Source organism: Somniosus microcephalus, chromosome 10 (assembly GCF_052327205.1).
Source record: "Somniosus microcephalus isolate GS21.2 chromosome 10, FLI_Smic_1.0, whole genome shotgun sequence".
NCBI lineage: Eukaryota > Metazoa > Chordata > Chondrichthyes > Squaliformes > Somniosidae > Somniosus > Somniosus microcephalus.
Genome location: NC_140996.1, coordinates 145,576,401 through 145,598,252, shown reverse-complemented (window position 1 = coordinate 145,598,252; position 21,852 = coordinate 145,576,401). Strand labels below are relative to the sequence as shown.

Sequence of the window (21,852 nt, the reverse complement as noted above, 5' to 3'; positions counted from 1 at the left end):
CGGGGTCTTGCATGACTTGCAGAATCTATTCCACTTGTAGTCGTAAAACTGCTCAGTCCTGGGGCTCGGGCTCCGTGGCTGGCTTGATGCCAACAGACACCTTTGAGATTACTAAAGTGTTTAGAGTTTATAACTCATGCTTGAACAGTAACTGATGTAGAGATCTGTAAGTGCCAAGGTAGTGATCAGCATTTTGGCTTTGATTTAGATGCCCTTTCCAGTCATGAAACAGAGGTACTGATTGTACAGCAAGAGGATGATGTCCCCTGTGAAGGACCCACATGTTGACACTATTTCTGCAGCAAACGTAAGAGGTCACTGGAAGATCCCTGAGAGAGAGTATCACAAGGTCCCACCCAATACATGGAAAATGTATTCAGTTAGTTCAAATTTCTTCATCCGTAATTGCAACAGTATCAAAATATGTAAAGAAGTACAAGGAAGACCATTGAACCCATTCTTTTTAGCATTGATAAACACACCTCTTGTATTATCTTTAGCCAAAAAGCAGAGTTTCTTGTACAGCTAAAGTCACTGCTGAATGGTGGCCATTTTCCTCCAGCACAAGAATCTTTGGAATTCTTTACAAACCCCTCCCTCTTCTATGTGTACACCCATAAAGGCAATAAGGAAGCATTTGACTCAATTTACACCAATCTTGATCAAATGGGATAGACTACAGATACTTCACAGAAGAAAAAAAGGAGTGGCCGCTGACCCTTTGTTGGAGGGTTAGGAGAGGTGGTCCGTAAGGGTGACCCCGAGCTTCCGGTCGCCTGTCATTTTAATTCACTGCTCCATTCCCACTCGGACCTCACCGTCCTTGGCCTCTTGCATTGTTCCATGGAAGCTCAATGTAAACTCGAGGAACAGCACCTCATCTTCCGATTAGGCACTTTACAGCCTTCCGGACTCAATATCGAGTTCAACAATTTCAGATCATAACCTCGGCCCCTATTACATTTTTACTTATATTTTTTATCCGCCCCTTTGTTTTGGTTTCCCCTCTTTCCCCCCCCCCCCCCCTTTTTTTTTCCTCTCTCCCACATGGCAGCTGTCTCTCATTCTGCCAGAACATTTCACACCTAATCTGAGCCATCTTTTGTCTCCACTAGTCCTATCACCATCTCGTCTCGTTTTGAATACCTCTTAATGTCCCTTCACTTCTTTTGTTCACTCGCAGCCCTGCCTTTCGATCTATTTCATTTCCTTTCCAGTTTTGAAAAAGGGTTAGACCCGAAACGTCGACTCTAATTTCTCTCCACGGATGTTGCCTGGCCTGTTGAGTTTTTCCAGCATTTTCTGTTGTTATTGAGGTGACCTAAATGTTGGTCCAAGAGATGGGTTTTCAGAAAGCAAGAGGGAGATAGGTTGAGGGGGTTTAGGGAGAGAGTTCCAGAGGGTAGGACTGAGATAGGTTTGCCACCAATAGTGGAGGAGGGAGAGAAGAGAGGAAGGGATGTGCAAGAGACCAGAGTTAGAAAATTGGAGGGAACATAAGGCTAGAGAAGGTTGCAGCACTAAGCTTAGGGCGCATCCTTCGAGGGGGGAGGAGATAGGTAGATGAAACAAAAGGATTTTAAATTTGATCCTTTAGGTTCAGGAAGCCAGCAAGGACAGAGATGATAAGATAAGTGAGGTTTAGTGAAGAACAGAATATGTGGTTGACTTTTGGATGATTTGGCATTTATGGAAAGTGGAAGTTGGGAGACTGGCAAAGAGGGCATTGGAGAAGTTGAGTCAAGCGGTGAAGAGAGTTTTGGTGGGAGTAAGGCAGAGCATATATAGGAATGTTGCAAAGGTGAAAGTAAGTGGTCTTGAAGAGAGGATATGAGGCTTTCTGGGGCCCTGAAGTTCCTGATTGATATTTTTTTTAAACATATATAGTAAAAGCTTCTGAGAGTATTTTTCTATCTCTCGTTCTCCCTTTTGTGTGCTCTCTCTATAAAAAAAAATTTAAAAAAAATACTTTAAATAAAAAGTACTCCACTCTAGACTTTTCCTCCTTTAAGCAGTATTGTTGATCTGACAGTTCAGGGTGATCAGCACTTCCGCACTGCAATGCTGGTCTTCAGTTGTAGGTCCTGAGACACCCCAGATTATGCTTTCCTGTGGTATGCTCCTAATTGTGTTTGAGTTGAATGAATAAGGAAGGTTATCAGATTATGTGATGTAGATACTGCCTTTGCTATAGTAAGTAGCTGAGTGCCATGCAATAAAAAACATACAACCTCTCAATTTTCCTTTGTATCTGGTGCTGGTTGGAGTCGGTTTTTCTCAGTGGCTTGGCCCTTGTTTGATACTTGGATGTCTCTGCTGCTTTTGCCAGTCAACAAGTGCAAATACAGCTCATAATGAAGTCTTGTATGGAAGGTTGGGGAGCAGGTCCTGATTTTGATAACTGTTTCCATTTGTATATGGAATTAAATGGATTCACAGAATGAGGAAGATAATATAACATTTTGAATTGCAACAATGTTAATCTGCTAACAGATCCACCTACTGTGCTGATGTGATAAATGCTGCTAGGGCAATCTTAATGAGGTTTAAAAGCAGTGAAGCGCTGGAATTGACTAAAGGACGCAGCATCGCTGCTTACGATGTCCATGAAGCGGAGCACTGTAGGTAGAAGTGGCGAACGATATTGTAGAATCAACTGTTTTTGCAGGGAGTATAATTATAAGTACAGGATTGTTAAAATTCTGCAAAACAATGCATTATTGTCAGTAAAGCCCCATTTTCCTTTCACATGACCCCATTGTGTTTCTGGTTTATTATCATAATATTACAAAATACACCGCTATTGTCACATTGCTGAGCTGTACAGAAAAGCTAAGCAGTCACAATAATGGCGGTAACAAAAAATTGGAACTATTGAATCTCCCAATAGGAAAACTCGAAGGTAAATAATACAAAACTGTTTGTATTATGAAAAACAGATATTTTGGAGTATTTTCAAAATTGTATCATATAAGAGGTTCAGACTTAAATCACCTCTTACTGTTTAATTCATTGTCCAAATCCCTGGAGTATTCTTGCCTCATAACTTGCAGGAATTGCTCTCTCTACAGCATTTGCTGAGTAATTATGTACTTACTATATATTCTATAGGTACTATTCAGAGCTAAACATGGTGTGTGTTACTGTAAAGCAGTGTTTCTCAATTTGAGCACCTAAAGATACTTTAAACTAACAATACTTTGAGGCACATTAGGCTGAGAAAGTGTTCAAGGCGATAATATATTCTCGGGGTTCAGAAGAGGGGGCGTACCCAAAACATCAAACTATTTTTATCTTTAGATGTTGATCAGTTTGCTGTGAATTTTGAACCTTTTCTGTTTTGATTAGAAAGATATATTTATTTTTTAAAAACAAATTCTGCATCACTTTGAAGCTTCCTAAGATGCCTGTACTATAAATGATGGACTTATCTTTGAGTTTAGTTAATATAGTTGTTCTTCCACATGAAGTAACTAATCGTTTCAACTTTAACTCCACATTTACTAAGGTAATGTGCAATTTTAGCAGTGTTGTTTTTGTTACTGCCTTTTAATTGTGAGTAATTGTACTTTGTCTTGTATTCTATTTCCATGCACGTAAAGTTAAGCAGTCATGTTTTAAAACCAACAATTTGCAATTAAATCTCAGAGAACCTACTATGAGCCGTGGAGGATGGAGAAAACGTGCCAGCGAAGGGGATGGCTGGAGAGAGTGGGTATGTTCAGCACAAATTTACTTTTGTAAGTTTATCATTTAATTTTGTCTGCCTGACAACAGGCCTTGAATCAAGTTTTAGTCAAACAAGAGCTGCAGTTCCACTGTTGTTTTGTCAGCTTGGCTCAGTTGGTAATATTCTTGCCTTTGAGTCAGAAGGTTGTGGGTTCAAGTCCCACTCTAGGACTTTTGAATACTTAAGGAAAACACCCAAGTTCACTACAGAGGGAGTGAGACATTGACGGAGGTACCATCCTCTAAATCAGTTCCCACCTGCCTGTTCTGATGATTTTGGTGGATGTTTAAAATCCCATAGCACTGTTCAGAGAAGAGCAAGGCGATCTCCTGGTGTCATAGGGGACAATTCTCCCTCAGCCAACAGCAAAGGCAGATTGCTTTTTCATTGCTATTTACAGGATCTTGCTGTGTATCTTTGTCTACATATTCAAACTGCACTTCAAAGTAATTCATTGTGAAGTGCCCTGAGACATTTGAAAGTTGTGATAAGGACCATGTAAATTAAAATATTTTCTTTTTATTCAAGGAGACTCGTGCTGGTTAAGTATAGTGTCAGAATAAATCAGTGAAGCTAAAGGTTTATAACATCTCTTCTGAATTGCTCCTAGGGTGGGTATATGGCAGCAAAGATGGACAAGCTGGAAAGACAGTTCAAATCAGAGGCTCCTCTTCAACAAGAAAATGAAGGGACAGCATCTTGCATTTTCAGAGGTGTTGCGATTTATGTCAATGGTTACACAGGTATGTGGTGATTTAAAACCTGATTCAGAAGCAGCTGTAATCTTTCAGAAAATTAGAAGCAACCTAATAAGTCGTCATGTCGATGGGTTGAAAGTTGAGTGGTAATTCATTTAAATAGAATGGGTTTGAATACATTTCAGCTGAACATTTGCAAGAAATAATGTTGGCAGGAGAAATGAAACAATTGGTGCTTGTGTAGTTGCTAGGACATATTGCTAACTGAACCCTGATTTTTCTCCACCTTTAAATGAAGTGTTGTGTTTCAGAGCCAACAGCTGAGGAGCTGCGAAGGCTTATGATGTTGCATGGAGGCCAGTATCATATGTACTATTCAAGATCTAAAACCACTCACATTATTGCCACTAACCTTCCAAATGCAAAAATCAAAGAACTGAAGGAAGAAAAAGTAGTTCGGCCTAATTGGATTACAGACAGGTTAGTAGAAATACAATATTTATTGTCATTCCCATTATGTTTTGGTGAGAGGGGAACTAATGCTGAGTGCGCTAAACCCCTGAGGTCTCATCCCCTCCAGTAGGTTGTCTCACGGCAGATTTGAGTTTGAATCAACTGCAGTATAACTCCAACCTAAGTATATGTAAGTGCCCAACTGGATATTAGTATTGATATAATTCAAAAGTTGAGATTTAATGCCTAGCCTTTTTTTACTGTGGAGAATTAGAAATCCAGCATCTGCTTACCCTTTCTACAGTCAAAAATCCCCCAAATTTTAAGTGTATTTTTTTGCTATCACAAGTTCAGTTATCCCACTGTTGCTGTGTCCCTGTTTTAGTTGTGCTTTGTCCTTAATTTGCTTTGACTGTCACTTGCAGTTCATGGTAGTAGGCTATTTGAATGACATTAGTATTTTAGTGGCACAACCTTCAGATTGTATTGACAGATTTGCATGTTATTTTGAAAAGAGCAGTACAGGTATCAATTTGAGGCTTCAATCTAATATCCCTCTTAAAAGAAAGCGACACTTAAGTAAATTGTAACATGTGCTCAAATATTTTGCCTATCGTACTAAATTGTGTCTATCTGTTTTGTTGAAAGTACATTAGGAACAGCATAATTTATATTTTATTAACGCCAACTGGACATCAATGGTATCTCAAGGAGCTGCTGCCCTTGTGTTGGTGCTGTATTACTGTAGGGGGTTTTGGTTTGGGGTTTGTGTCTGGCCAGTCAGTCGTGTCTGAGCTGCTCCAGCCCCATGCGGTTCGAATCGCTCCGCCTTTGGTTCTGACCACCGGACTTAGTTACAAGTAGCGATATAGACAAAACGAGACCAGTGGTTTGGTGCAAAGAAAACCAATGTTTATTAAAAATAGAGAAACTATTACTATACAGAGAAAATCACTATGGATGCAACACAATTACACTTAACGGGGGAGGAGAAACGGACACATCGAGGGAAAATGACTAAAATGACACTTTAGCAATTCCCCTCAAGTCCCACCCTTTACACCTATCTAGATTGTCTTGTAATGGGCCAGAAAGTTGATGCTCACCAGTCTAGGATGTTGAAACGCCTGCTCCGTGCCCTGCCGATGTTTTAGGTTTTCACCGCCCCAAAGCAGAGATACCCCAGTAATTCAAATGTAACTGCGGGTATCCTACTTCACTGGACGGGCTCTTCGTCGACGATCCTCTCGCTGGGTTGATGATACGGCAGGGCACCGGAGGCGAGCCGGGAGAGAGAGAGAGATGGCCTCCCGAGGGACTAGTTATACCCTTCCCGGTAGCCCTTATCTCCTGCCAGATCAGCTCATTTCTTTTGTCTAATCTGGATGTGTTGAAACTCATACAAAAGGTACCGATCTGAGCCCATCGACCTGGATGGCCGGTTAATCGGTTTTAAACGCCTCATCAGTGTTCCCCTTTGTCCGACTGGTTTCGTGATTGGGGCCATTCCAGACTGAATGCCCCGTTGATCGTTTGTAAACAGTGATGATGTTCTCTAAACAAAGGCCTGAATGCAGCTGAACTTGTCCCACTACATTTTGAATAGGCCTTGCCTGCTCTTGATTGTTTGTGCAAACAACCTTGATGATTTTTAATCAGAGGCCCGAATGCCACTGGGTTTGCTTCTCGTGCATAAATGCAGAAGGTCTGTCCGCATTCGAGTTTCTGGAAAGCTCCTTCTCACAGTCATCAGAATACAAGCTTTTCAGTCCAAACTGAAACTTACAGGCTTTGGCCATGCGGCTGACCGCAGCCATCTTGTTGAGCCCTGGATTCCAAACTCAGTCCAACCAGAGCTTCTTTAATAAGCCAAAAGTAAATCCTTGGGGGAGACGTGAAATTTGCGAATCCTTTCAGTCCCCCCTAGGATACTGAAACTTGCTTGAAGTGTCCAATCAAGGTGAGCAACATTTCTGACCCCCCACAAACAACCTTCCCCTATATTTATCTATTCACGATCCCCCGACACATACATTCCCCTTACTTAGAGAAAGCCGCAGTGCACGGCAGGCATCTAGCGATAGCAAATATGATCTGTTACAATAATCCAAGCACGGAGGGGGTCCAACACCCCTGCACTACTTGGGACATCATAAAACTTTATTACAACACACAATCTTTAATAAAATCAACATCAGGCCAAAACCATATTTATTAAAAATAACGAACGGAAGGAACGAGCTTTATTAAAATAACAAACTAGTCTGTCATCACTCGGTAGTGATGCGACACAAAGCTCACACGGGTGTTTCTTCTTCCACCCGGGCATACTGGTCCTTCCACAACCCTTTTGCTTTAAATTCTACCCCGGGACCCTTTCTCCTACACTGGACACAAACCAGGTAGAGGACGATCCCTAGCTGACAGACTACTAAGATGTGGGACGCCATTTGAATCCAGGAGGGGACCTCTATACTTTCAAAAACGTCCCACCAGGGCAGGGTCGTAATATCTAAAATGTCGGCCCCTATCTGTACAGTCTTCTGTTCCAAAGTGTAGAATTGCTTTTGTGATACTAGAACGGCTTTTAATAATTTGGTAAGGTGCTCTGGGAGAGGGGGAATCGGGTAACCGAAGTGGGCGACATATTTCTGGAGGTGGGTAAAATTCTCCTCCACAGTGAGGTGAACAGTGGATGGTTCAGGAATGGGGACAATTCGTATCTGTGCCACTTGAACTTCTGCCTCGGGTTTGAAGCAGAAGCTGCTGTCACTCACTGCGCACCAGCTGTGCTGGTAGTGAGACGCTCCTGTGGTGACGCAATATGTCCCACCTATATATATGCTACCTGTGGGGGAACATGGCCTTGTGCCATGGCTTCCATGGTACAATTTATAGGTTTCGCGTCAGCAGCTCTGAACCCGCATTGTGGTTTCGAATAGGCATTCAAGTGCTGGGGACACAAGATGATGTGTGCTCCCTGGCTACGGCACCCCGAGAGGTCAGTACCCGTCATAGCATGCACCCACTTTATGACATAGGGCGGGACCGCTGCAAAACAAATGTGTGCACCCCCTTGAATGATTCCAATGTTCTCCACCTTGTATACCGGTGCGGGTCGGGCCGTCCCACCCATGACCGGCATTCTTACAACTATCCCCATGATGGTGTGGTTGGACCGCCCACAGTCCACTGGGACTGGGTAGGCCTCAGAAGCTAACCAGAGCTGGCACGGGCTTAATGCGTTCTCATAAGGGTGGAGGGCTGCGAGGTGTTTGTTGCTGATCCAGGAGGGGACTAAACCTTGCTTTAAATCCTCCAGATTGCTGCGGCCCTCGCCCAGCAACCATGCCCCATACAGCACGCACACCTCATTTTGCGCAGCCTGGTCAGAAGCGTTTCTGTCATCCCTGATGAGAGCATTTACCGTCTTTGCATGTTTTTCCAGCTCTGCGATGATCTCCTTCAAATGGAGAGTCATGGCCTGGTCTTCATGCAACTCCGAACCTACCACCTTATTCTCATCAGTTAAAATACCCTTTAATTGTGTTTTTAGACCATTAATCTGGGTCTGCAGTTCGATGTCATCTAAACTGTTGATGACCGAGGACCCTGTGTTAAAACCAGTTAAAACATCATTAAAAACACCCCTTCTTTGCCTCCCAACCCCGTCCCAAATCTCGTGGTGAGTATACAATGCGGTCTTATTGACCTCCGAAAAGTCAAATTCACGGAATTTTCAAAACATCTCTGTTAATAGGGCTTGATACAATTTGGCAGTCTCTGTGGGGCACCATGCGGGTAAGTGTACCTCAGTGAGGTTTAAAATCACTGAGGCCACCGCGTAATACACCCCTTGGTACAGCACCTGGTCTGTGGGTACTAGCACCAGGCCGTTCCCTGGTCCCTTGGTGGTGGCGGGGCATCCCTCTGCTACTGTCCGTGACGTCGGGGGCGGGTCACTAGTTCAGTGGCATTAACCGAGATTGGGGAGTACGGGATCGCGCATGCGTCCAGGCGGGACTCCCAGTCCATCCCCCTCCCGTTATTTTGCCACTGGCTGCGGAAAATGATGGAAACGCCTGTGGGGCAGACTTTCTCTGATCCCCACATACAGACGTAGATCCCCTGATCTGGTTCCCACCATTTATCCCAGCACACACTTAACCCTCCCTGGGTCCCTGTAATGGTCCCGTGAGTGTTATTCCCTAACCTTTCCCACTCTACCCTGGGGTTCCCCATGTCTTTGCTTAACTTTCTGAGCCACCACCACCTATCCAGGGGAATGTTCCCTTTACACGTCAAACATATTCTTTTGCCTGCGGTGACGCTAATCCTTGGGGTGACGATTCGAATCCTCGGGCACTGGAGGGAGGCCTCCCCATACGTGAAGCCGGTCTCTCTAGAATACTGGGTCGAATTGGATCCTGGCCAGCTCCCTTCGTGGACATACGAGGCGATTTCATCCGCCTCCCGTAGGCCACTTCCGTCGTGTGCTAGGGGTGCTCTCTTTCCCGAGCATCCGAAGATATGATGGCCCTCGACATCGCCCCTTCTCGCGAGGCTCAGGGCGAGCAGGATTATGCCTCTGCACATTTTGAAATTCTGAAAAAGACATAAAAGCATCTAGCCAGGTTCCCTGGAGGCTCCCTGGCTCAGGGGAAGTGTGATCGGGTCCTGCGACCTCGGCTCACGTAGACAGCACTCTGGAACGGTTCCATACTTCAAACTTACAGACTACTGGTTCCTTACATTGAATTAAATTAAAACACCCTAACTTACCCTTATACACTTTACTTAAAATTATACTACCTAAACTATATACAATTGTCGCCCGTCTCCGGGCGGCCAGCCTAATCCCTGTTTGGGCTGCTGCAGGCTGCTCCCTGCGGCGTGGCTGCACTGATCTCCACTTCTGGTCCCTCGCAGCTGCTGGCTGGGGACCTCTGTCTTCCAGCTTCTCCCTGACACGGGAGACCGCCCTTTTTAATTGAAGAGCCGGTGACCATACTTTTCTGGGCTGGGGTGGCCGAGGAGACCTCCTAGGCAGTGCTACTGGTGGGGCTACCCTGGCAAGCGGACCCTTGGCTCGGGTCACAGTCCTCGCTGGCTGGGGGCCTTCTCCCTCGGGTCCCTCCCCTCCCAAACCTGAACTGGGGACGGGCAATCCCTCATCACCGGCTGCCGGTGGTTGAGGGTCTTCCCCTCCAGGTTCAAAACCTGGTTCGTGCTCGGGGCCATCTGGTTCGGGCTCCTTCTCCTCGGAATCCCATAAGAGAGGGGGAGTGGTCTGGACAAAGTGCTGGGGAACTTCTCTCGACGCACGCGACTGCGCCTGCGTGTGCAGCCTGCGTGCGCGTACCTGCTGCGGGCTGAGGATTTCTAACCTCGGGTTGAATCCCAGCTGCCTGTTTCCCTGCCTCCAGCTTAAACAACTTACATTGATTCACATGGAACCAATTTGTGCGCCGGGGCATTTTTACTGCGTAAACCATGGGGCTGGCTTTATCGACTTTGCTATAGGGTCCCATGTACAGTGGCTCTAAACTCCCCACTCGGGCGTAGTTCCTAACCATCACTTGGTCCCCTATCTCCCACTGGTGACTCTTGTTAGGCTCGAGCAGCAACCGGTTATTCCGATGCTGCTTCCCCATGCTACTTGCTGCCTGTTCATAAATCTGTTTCAGGCGCTCGAGGAGTGTTCGGGCGAATTTATCCTGATTTATCTCCCGAAGCTGCCCTTCAGTAAGAACTGGGGCTAGGACATGGGTGGGGGTCCTCATAACCCTACCGGTCATGAGTTAGTGCGGGGAATACCCTGTACCCTTTGACTGGCTGGCCCGGATCCCCATGAGGACTAGAGGCAGGACTTCCGCCCATTTTTGGGGTGAGCCCACTGTCTCCTTTCTCAACTTTTCTTTAACAGTGCAGTTCATGCGCTCCACAATCCCTGAGGACTGTGGATTGTGAGCTACGTGCCACCTCCCCTTGATGTCGAGCAGCATAAGGGTGTTCTGCATGACTTGGCCGGTGAAGTGGCTTCCCTGGTCGGACTCCACAAACTGGGGTAGTCCCCACCGCGAGAACACCTCTCGCACCAAGATCCTTGCAGTCCCCAATGCTGTGGCCGTTTTGCAGGGGAAGGCTTCCACCCACTTGGAAAACACGCCTACCAGGACGAGGCACTATTTGTAGCCTCCCTGGGCGGTGGGCAGGGGCCCGATGTCGATCTGGATCGACTGCCATGGTCCCTCTACCCTCCTAACGTGTCCCATGGGCACCTTCCTTCTGTGGGGGTCGGGGTTATTTGCAGCGCACACAAAACAGCTAGCACAGAACTCGCGGACGTCTTCCCGGAGTCCTGGCCAACATCCCGCCTGTTCCACCCGTTGCCAGGTGGTCTCAGGCCCGGGGTGTCCCGCTCCCGGACCCTCATGGGCCAGTTGAAGGAACTCCCTCCGGTGTTGCTGGAGTACTACCCACTGTTCTTCTTTGAACAGCATGCCTTCCCTTATGGAGAGGGCTGCTGCGCCGTAAGGGCCTTCTACCTTCCTGCCCTCCATTACTGCGCTAATGACAATTTTCAGGACAGGGTCCTGGACTTGGACCGTTTTAAGGTCCAGAGCTAACACTACTCCTAAGCTCCCTTGGGTCCCATCCCTGCCTCTAACTGCCGCCACGGGCGCGGACTCATACGGGTCCCAGAAAGTGCCTGCGTGTGCACCCTCCTTGGCCAGCATGTCGGCTTGCTGGTTACCCTGGCTGCGGGGTTCTGTGGAGGAATGGCCCTTCACTTTGTGGATGAAGACCTCGCCTTCCTCCCCCACGGCTGCCAGGATTTTCTCCAGCGGGGGCTTTACTGTTAAGGGCCTCCCGTCGGCGGAGGTATACCCGCGACGGGACCAGATGGCCAGGTATTCCGTACACGAGTTGCAAGTGAACATGCTGTCTGAGCAAATCGTGTATGGGGTGGGGAATATTTCGGGGTGGGTAACCACGTACACCACCGCGGACAGTTCAGCCTGTTGGGCGCTCATGGTGCTGGGGAACTTGATCGCCAGGGCAATGTTTGCCGTTGGGTCATAAACTCCACAACCCATGAGTCGTTCATCAGCAGATACCATGCTGGAACTGTCTACATAGATTTCACGGCTGTAGTGTCCGTGTGTTGATAGAGACACTGAAGACAGGAGTTGGTTCATAGGTGTTTACTAAGCAAAGTCTGGAGGGGTACTAACGGATATAACACAATATACAGGCTTATATAGCCCGAGTGGCCATTACCGGCATTACAGCACATATGGGGCTCTTAAAGGCACATACACTACAATTCCTCCCCTTTTAGCTAACCAGTACATCATATTTTAAGTAATTATTAATTACATGTTATAAGAAAAATAATATACACATTGCTGTAGTTAATTAATTATAAGTCAGTCTCTCTGGAGGCTTCCTGACTCGGTCCGGATAACGCCTCGGTGGTGTAGTAGTTTCTGGTGGTGTAGTAGGTTCTTTTGGCAAGGCTGATTCGGCTTGAATGCCAGTGTCGGGTTCATCGGGTTCCAGTATCACCGGATCGGAGGTAGATATGGGTATCTCTACTTCATCGTTCGGCGTATAGAGTTGTGGTGTAGGTTGTCCCTTTTCGGATGACTCTGATTTGGTCAGCATGGCGCCTTATTATGCTTTCTCCGATGTCCACGGTATACATCAGTGGTCCTAGTCATGTGCAGATAGTTCCAGGCTGCCATTTCTCGGTACGGTAGTCCCGGGCCAAAACTTGTTGACCTATCTGGAAGGTTCTAGTTGGCCTTTCATTCATGCCTTGAAACTGCCGGTTCTCCACGTCCCTTCTGATGTTGGGCTTGACCAAATCCAGCCGGCATCTTAGGTTTCTATTGAAGAACATCATGGCGGGAGTTTGGTTGGTAACCATATGTGTTACATTCCTGTATGCGAACAAGAAGTTATCCACCTTGTGCTGAAGTTTTATGTCTTCATTACCCATGGCCTTTATGGCCTTCTTGAAGGTCTGGACAAACCTTTCAGCCAATCCATTGGTGGCGGGATGGTATGGGGCGGACGTGTAGTGCTTAACCCCATTGTTTTTTAAGAACTTCCTGAATTCTTCGGACACAAATTGCGGTCCATTATCAGAACAGATCTGTTCCGGCAGCCCATTCCTGGCAAATATGGTCCTTAATACTGTGATGGTTTTTTCCGTGGTGGTGGAGGACATCTTTATTACCTCCGGCCACTTGGCGTGTGCATCAACCGCGATTAAGAACATTGAGTCCATAAATGGACCAGCAAAGTCGATGTGTACCCTTTGCCAGGGAGATGAGGGCCACTCCCATGGATGTAGAGGGGCTTGTGGTGGAGCGTTTTGGACCTTCTGGCATCCTAGGCAGCTCTTGGTCATTTCTTCGATGTCTCCATCGATACCTGGCCACCATACAAATGCCCTGGCTAGGTTCTTCATTTTCACTCCACCCAGATGCCCCTCGTGAAGCTCCTTTAGCACTTTATCCTGGAGTTTGGGTGGAATCACCACTCTGGATCCACACATCAAGGTTCCTCGGCACACTGACGGCTGTTCTCTTCTTTGCGAGAATGCTGGCAACAGTGGTTTGCCATGTGCTGGCCATCCCTTCACTGTTAAATCGTAGACCCGTGAGAGAGTCGGGTCATTTCTCGTTTCCCTTTCAATGGCAGAATTTGTTACTGGTAGACATTCCACTATGGTAGAGCGGAACATCTCCACTGGGTCTACTGTAGGTGCCTCTTCTGCCGTTGGCAACGGTAGGCGCGATAAACGGTCAGCATTCCCATGCTGTTTTGATCCTTTGTATTCTATGTTGTATTGGTGTGCCCCTAGAAAAAGGGACCACCTCTGTAGCCTTTGCGCTGTCATAATGGGAACACCCTTTTTAGGGTTGAATATGGAGATGAGGGGTTGATGGTCAGTCAACAAGGTAAATTTTTGTCCGTGTAGGTAATGGTTGAATTTCTTCACTCCCCATACCAGGCTGAGTGCTTCCCTGTCGATTTGGGCATAGTTACGCTCAGCTGAGTTCAATGAGCGTGACGCAAAAGCTATTGGCCGTTCCGAGCCATCAGGGAATTTATGCGATAATACTGCTCCTATGCCGTAAGGGGATGCATCGCACGCCAGTCTGATTGGCAGTGATGGGTTGTAATGAGCCAAAACTTCTAATACGCCTGCCTTTTCCAAATTCTCCAGCTCTGCCTCGACTGCTGGACGAATTGCGTATGGCACCGGTCTTGCCTTAAAAAACTTGGGAATTGCTGCATCTTCCACTTTTATTGAGGCGGTGATGCCTTTCAAGGTTCCTAGTTTCTCTTGAAACACTTCCTTGGCATTGGCCAAGATGTCTTTTAATCGTTCAGGTATGACGTCATCATCATTTTTTTCCTTACTGGTCACCGTCAGTGCCTGAATGGAGTGCCAGTCTAAACGTATTTTCCTGATCCATTCACGTCCCAACAGCGGTGGACCACCATCTTGTAGAACGTATAAATACAACTTCTGTATTTCCTTGCCGTTGTATACAACAGGCACCCTTATTTTTCCTTTGGGGTATACTTTCTGCCCCGTATATGTTTTCAAGATAATGGATGTGTCTATTAAAGGTATATGCGGAAATAGCCGCTCGTAATCCCGTCGATTTATGACGGTCAGAGCTGATCCTGTATCTCGCTCCATTTTAACTGGGGACCCTGCTATTGTGAGGGTAACCCAAATGGTCTGGTAATCTTCTTTGGCAATTACATTATGTAATTTGAGAGAGCTTAGTCTCTTGTTCCCAGAGTCGCTATCGCTCTTCTGGTCTTCGGAGCTACTGTCTGTCATCATTTGTACCTTTCTGTGCTTTTCCTTATTGATTCTTTTCCTGTTAGTGGATGTTTTGTTTCCAGATCGGCATACACGTCTTTCTGCATTGCCTGCATGCTTTGTCCTTGAACCAGCAGTCCCTCTGGTCATGGGTGGATCTGCCGCAGCGATAACATCTCTCGAAACCCCGTGTCATTTCATGGGTGCCGAAGTCCTGTGGCCTTTGCTGTATCTCTGCAGCTCCTCTTGCACTGAAAGCCTTGTCCAGTGTTAAATCTTTCTCAGAAAATAGCCTTTTTTGTGTTCCTACACTTAGGAGACCGCAGACGAATTTGTCTCGCAGAGAATCTGCCAGTCCTGCCTCGAATTGGCAGTGTAGGGTATCAACAATCTCCTTAAAATTCTTGTCCATCGGTTCGGCTGGAGTGATTAAGTTTCGTAACAGCTTGTATGTCTTTGCGCCCATTAGATCCAGAAGTACTGAAGCTTTTTTTCTCATCTTCTATTCCATTTGCGGTGCAATATACCTCTACTCTTTCCACATATGTGGTCCAATCCTATATCTCGTGATCAAAAGCATCAATATTGCCAGAATTAGGCATCTTAGAAAAGATATGGCGCTTCCCGCGCTTTTCTTTCTTTTCTGCAGAAAAGATATGGCGCTTCCCGCCGCTGCTGCCGATGACAACGCTGTTTCCCGCGGTTTCCGGTCTTTTTATTTATTTATTTACAGTTGGAGACTCGTTCCCGCCGGACTCTCTCTGTCGGTCTGAACGCCGACCTGCTTGCAGCCACGGCCGTCTCCCGAGTGCTCCCTCCCCGTCTGTTACTGCTTGCCTCCGCTTTCGCTGCTTGGCCCAGCTGTAGAGCCAGCCGCTGGAGCCCCAGCCTGACGCCCAGGAAGGATTACTGCAGTACCTGCCACCAGCTTGGACAGCTGGTGAAACAACAGCTTCTTTCACTTCTTGATTCTTCTGGACGCCAGAGGAATCGATGTCCTTGAGGTGCTGCCGAATTGTAGGTAAGTCCATTTCCACTTCGTCGCCACTGTAGTGTCCGTGTGTTGATAGAGACACTGAAGACAGGAGTTGGTTCATAGGTGTTTACTAAGCAAAGTCTGGAGGGGTACTAACGGATATAACACAATATACAGGCTTATATAGCCCGAGTGGCCATTACCGGCATTACAGCACATATGGGGCTCATTAAAGGCACATACACTACAGCGGCCTGAGGGATGTATCCCGGCCCGTAAACCTACGTTCACCTCCCATACCCCTTCTATGGAACACCGATGGGCTGTTCCAGGATATACCATATTGGCCGCGAGCTTTGGCTCACAAAGGCCCCTCACCTTCAGATCCATCTGCGAGAGGAGGAGGGTCCAGCGCGCAATGCGTGCACTGCTGACTGTCCCATCTTTAATCCTCCCGTCCAGAAGCATCTGGGTGGGTGTGTGGTGTGTGAGGAGGGTGATGGGAGAGGTGCCTGTGAAGATCAAGGATCTTTTCACAGCCCAATACGTGGCCAAATGGTGCCATTTGCAAATTGAGTAGCTCCTCTCCACATCAGTGAGTACTCTGGAGGAGTAGACCACGGGCCTTAGCCTGCCGTGCCGCTCCTGGAGCAGCACAGCACTGAGACTATCCCCGCTGGCCGCTACCTCCAAGAAGAACTCTTTCCCCCCATCTATGGCTCCTAGGGCTGGTGCGGTCTGCAAGTCTCCCTTGAGCTTGACACATGCTGCCTGGCCACCCTCATCCCAAGACCACTCCACTCCTTTGTGTAGGAGTTGGAGCAAAGGGGCTGCTGTGGCTGCATAGTCTTCAATGAAGTCCCTGCAGTGCCCTGTTAACCCTAGGAACGACCTTACACCTCTCACTGTGTTGGGGACCGGCAACTCTTGGACCGCTTCCCTCCTAGCCTTCTCTATGGCTCTCTCCCCTGCGCGGATGGGTAGGCCCAGGAATTTAACTTCCCGCTGGCCGATCTGAGCCTTTTTCGGGTTGACTTTGAACCCCTTACTCTGTAGCAGCTCCAGCAGTTCGGCGAGTAGCGGGCCATGCTCCCCGACTGAGTCGGTAAACAAGAGCAGGTCATCCACATACTGCAGCAACTGGGTGGGCTGACTAAATTCCTTTAAGCTATCTGCCATACACTGGTGGAAGATGCTGGGGCTGTTATGAAAACCTTGTGGCAAGCAGTTCCAAGTATACTGTTGCCCCTTAAAAGTAAAAGCGAACTTATACTGGCCCTCCCTCCTCAAGGGGATGGACCAAAACCCATTTGAAATATCCAGCACCGTGAACGTGGTCGCGGATGCTGGAATACTCCCGATGAGGTCGGCCACTGCTGCCACTGTGGGGGCATATGCAGGGATATTGCTGTTGAGCACCCGATAGTCCACTGTGGCTCTCCATGAATTGTCCGGTTTTTTGACCGGCCAAAGCGGCGAGTTAACATGGGTGGCTATGGGCCTCAACACTCCCTGCTATACTAAAGAGGACATGGCTGCCTCCATGTCGGACTCTGCTTCTCTGGGGAAGTTATATTGCTTCTGGGGCCGGGCCATGGGGTCCCCGTCTACTCTGACCTCAAACCCAGTGACCCTCCCGCAGTCGTGTTTGTGCGTGGCAAATGCAGCTAGGTTAGCCTGCACGAATGCCTGAAATTCCCCCGGGACACCGTCGACCATGAGCCTGAGGTTGTAACCTTCTTTCGGCTTCACAGTACACAGGGTCCCCTTCTCTTCCTTGCTCGGTGTAATGAAATCTGTCTTGATCCTGTATTCGTTTTGCACTCATGTATATTACCCTCCCCCACTGTGTATAGTTTCACTTCCTCTTTCCTGACTAACCTGAGAGGTTCCAGGTCTTGGCTCTTGGCTCCGCCCCTGACTTCTCTTACATAAAGATCCCAGGATCTGTATGACTCATTCCTGTGAACCAGTCAGTGTGTTGAGATGTTAGCTCTGATCTTAGTGATTAAAAGCCAACTTGTTTAAGTCTATAACTTCTAGTTTTGTGGTTATTGAAGGCCCATCAATTTTAATCATTAAAGAATACTAGGATGGATCGACTCCTAAAACCAGAGCGTCTGGACTTGGATCCACATTCTGCTGAAGCATCAAATCAATTTGGACACTGGCTCAAATGCTTCGAACTCTAGCGAGGTAGATAAACTGAGTCTACTGACTACTCGCGTAAGTCATCGGATTTATTCGTTCATCCGGGACGCCACCTCTTACACGGAGGCCATCACTATCCTGAAGGCCCAATACCAGAGGCCGGTAAACGAAGTGTACGCCAGACATCTGCTGGCTACATGCAGGCAGCGACCAGAGGAATCAATGGACGATTTCTTACAGGGCCTAAAGGACCTGGTCCGGGACTGTAACTGCAAGGCCGTGACGGCCAACGCGTACTCTGACGAATTGGTCCGCGATTCCTTCATCACGGGCCTCAAATCGAATTATATCCGGCAGAGACTGCTGGAGAAGGAGGTCCTGGACTTAAAAAAGGCAGTGGCCACTGCGCGATCGCTGGACGTGGCCCAGAGAAACTCTGACTCTTATTCTTCCGGCCATGCGGCCCTCACCGCCTCGTGCGTGCCGAGGGGGCCGCCATCTTGGAATCAGCCATCTTCCCCATCCAGGTCTCCGACCAGCTCTACGCCGCCGGAGTCCCCACACACAAGTTCACCCAGGAGTCCTACTACAGCGGCAATGTCTCGAGGCCCGAAATGCTACTTCTGCGGCCAGGCCAAGCACCCCAGACAACGATGCCCAGCGAAGGACGCTACATGCTTCAAATGTAAGAAAAAGGGGCATTTTAGCAAAGTCTGCAGGGGGAATCCGATTTCCAACTCCGTCACCGCCTCGTGTGCTGTGCGGGCCGCCATCTTGGGATCCGCCATCTTTTCCCGACTCAACGGCCGCCCAGGGCCCAACAGTGGCTTCGATCACGGTGGATCAATCCAGGCCACACCCGTTGACAAAATCCATGATGGACATACAGGTAAACGGGAATTTAACGAAATGTTTAATTGACTGTGGGAGTACCGAGAGTTTTATCCACCCTAGCCTGGCACGGCGGCACTCATTAACGGTAACCCCTACACGGAGCAGAATTGCTATGGCTGCTAAGCCCCACACTTCGGACATTTTGGGCTACTGTGTGGTAACACTGACTGTAAAAGGCACGGACTACAAGGATTTTAAACTCCTCGTGATGCCAGAACTCTCTGTTAATGTAATCTTGGGCCTGGACTTCCAGTGCCACCACGAAAGTGTCACGCTAGCATATGGCAGGCCCCAGCCGCCACTCAGTCTGTGGCCTATCAACCTTAAAAATCAGCCCGCCCTCTTTATTCGCTAATCTCGCTCCGAACTGTAGGCCCATAGCGACCAAAAGTAGACGGTACAGTCTGGAAGACAGACACTTTATCAAGGCGGAAGTGGACAGACTCCTGCGGGAAGGCATTATTGAATGCAGTACCAGCCCGTGGCGTGCCCAAGTAGTCATAGTTAAAAATAGCGAAAAGAAACGGATGGTAATTGACTACAGCCAGACTGTTAATATTTATACCCAGCTGGGCACCTACCCTTTACCCCGCATATCAGAAATGGTCAACCAGATTGCGCAATACCGAGTCTTCTCGACTATTGACCTCAAATCCGCGTATCACCCATTAGAACGGAGGACCGCCCATACACCGCCTTCGAGGCGAACGGGCGCCTCTACCATTTTCTCAGAGTGCCCTTCGGGGCAACAAATGGGGTCTCTGTCTTCCAACGTGAGATGGACCGCATGGTTGACGAGAATAAACTACAAGCTACCTACCCCTATCTGGACAATGTCACTATCTGCGGGCACAACCAGCAAGACCACGATCTAAATCTTGCGAGATTTTTAAAAACTGCCCTAAAGCCGAATCTAACCTACAACGAAGACAAATGTGTCTTCAACACAACCCGTCTCTGTATCCTCGGCTGTGTGGTGGAAGATGGGGTAATTGGACCGGACCCTGACCGATTACGCCCCCTAAAGGAACTGCCCCTGCCACACAATCCCAAAGCTTTAAAAAGGTGCCTGGGATTTTTTTCGTATTATGCCCAATGGGTGCCCAATTACTCTGATAAGGCCCGACCCCTCATTAAATCGACGTCCTTCCCACTATCAGCTGAAGCTCGGGAGGCTTTCACCAGTATTAAACAGGACATTGAAAGGGCTGCAGTGTGTGCAGTGGACGAATGCATTCCCTTTCAAGTCGAAAGCGATGCGTCAGACTTTGCATTAGCTGCGACCCTCGATCAGGCTGGGAGACCTGTGGCCTTCTTCTCCCGAACCCTTCAGGGACCTGAAATCAGGCACTCTTCTGTCGAGAAGGAGGCACAGGCTATAGTGGAGGCAGTGCGGCACTGGAGACACTACCTAGCCGGCAAACGTTTCGCCCTGCTCACCGACCAGCGGTCGGTGGCTTTCATGTTTAATAACAAACAAACGGGGAAAATTAAGAATGACAAAATACTCAGGTGGAGGATCGAACTATCCACGTTCGACTATGATATTATGTACAGGCCGGGAGCCCTTAATGAACCCCCAGACGCCCTATCGCGGGGAATGTGTGCCAGCATTCATACGGACAAATTACAGGGTCTCCACAACGACCTCTGTCACCCAGGGGTCACCCGACTATACCATTTTATAAAGTCCCGCAATCTGCCCCACTCCATCGAGGAGGTCAGGGCAATGACCAGAGCCTGCCGCATCTGTGCGGAATGCAAGCCTCGTTTCTACAGGCCTGACCGTGCACACCTTATCAAAGCCACACAGCCATTCGAGCGCCTAAGTCTGGACTTCAAGGGACCCCTTCCCTCTGCCGACCGTAACGTATACTTCCTCAATATCATTGATGAATATTCCCGCTTCCCCTTCGCCATTCCCTGCCCAGACATGACCAGTGCCACGGTCATCAAGTGTCTCTGTAATCTATTCTGCATGTTTGGCATGCCGAACTACATACACAGCGATAGGGGGACGTCATTCATGAGTGACGAGCTGCGCCTGTTCTTGCTCTCGAAGGGGATAGCTACTAGCAGAACCACTAGCTACAACCCCCGGGGTAATGGGCAAGTGGAAAGGGAGAATGCTACTGTTTGGAAGGCTGTCACGTTAGCCTTAAAGTCAAAAGGCCTTCCGACCTCCCGCTGGCAGGAAGTCCTCCCAGACGTGCTCCACTCCATAAGGTCTCTGTTATGTACTGCCACTAACGCTACCCCTCACGAAAAGATGTTCGTTTTCCCCCGGAAATCCACCTCTGGCATATCTCTACCCGCGTGGCTGACGTCTCCGGGGACAGTACTATTGCGGAAGCACGTGAGAGGCCATAAAACGGACCCCCTTGTGGAAAAGGTACAGCTCCTCCATGCAAACCCTCAGTACGCCTATATCGAATACTCTGACGGGCGAGAGGACACTGTTTCCATAAAAAACCTCGCTCCCTCGGGGAGCGGAGAGAACAATGGGAGACTACCCGAGGAAGACCTACACTACAAAGAGACAGGACGCCCAGAGGTATCAATACCCAACTTTAACCTGGAGGACACTGCAGATAACCTGGAAGACACTGCGGAGGCCCGGACAGCGGAGGAACCAGAATCCACTCCCCTAGAGGCACCCCAACCGGCTTTGCGCCGATCACTGAGAACTGCAAAACCTCCTGACAGACTCACTTATACCAACTTTTAAGAAACATCACCCCGATGGACTAAATCTATAGAAGGGGTGAATGTAATGAAATCTGTTTGTCTTGATCCTGTATTCGTTTTGCACTCGTATATTACCCTCCCCATTGTGTATAGTTTCACTTCCTCTTTCCCGACTAACCTGGGAGATTCCAGGTCTTGGCTCTTGGCTCCGCCCCTGACTTCTCTTACATAAAGATCCCAGGATCTGTATGACTCATTCCTGTGAACCAGTCGGCGTGTTGAGATGTTCGCTCTGATCTTAGTGATTAAAAGCCAACTTGTTTAAGTCTATAACTTCTAGTTTTGTGGTTATTGAAGGCCCATCACTCAGGATGACTACTACACCTCCCTCTTTACCCGTATTGGC

At 48.1% G+C, this 21,852-nt stretch overlaps 1 protein-coding gene across 5 annotated transcripts in view; it reads left to right on the top strand.

Annotated features, from left to right (window-relative positions):
* rev1 (REV1 DNA directed polymerase) overlaps window positions 1-21,852 on the top strand; it is a 151,409-nt gene that overhangs the window by 18,641 nt on the left and 110,916 nt on the right. For 2 of the 5 annotated variants that reach the window (XR_015079734.1, XR_015079733.1), the window contains exons 1-4: window positions 288-307; window positions 3,649-3,715; window positions 4,341-4,473; window positions 4,740-4,908. Coding sequence is in view for 2 of the 5 variants with exons in the window: in XM_085998919.1 (XP_085855045.1) it covers window positions 3,659-3,715; window positions 4,341-4,473; window positions 4,740-4,908 (359 nt within the window). In the remaining 3 variants the exon portion in view is untranslated. Of the gene's footprint in view, window positions 1-286; window positions 308-3,648; window positions 3,716-4,340; window positions 4,474-4,739; window positions 4,909-21,852 lie in introns of those variants that run through there. The other 3 variants (XR_015079735.1, XM_085998918.1, XM_085998919.1) reach the window with 3 other exon arrangements.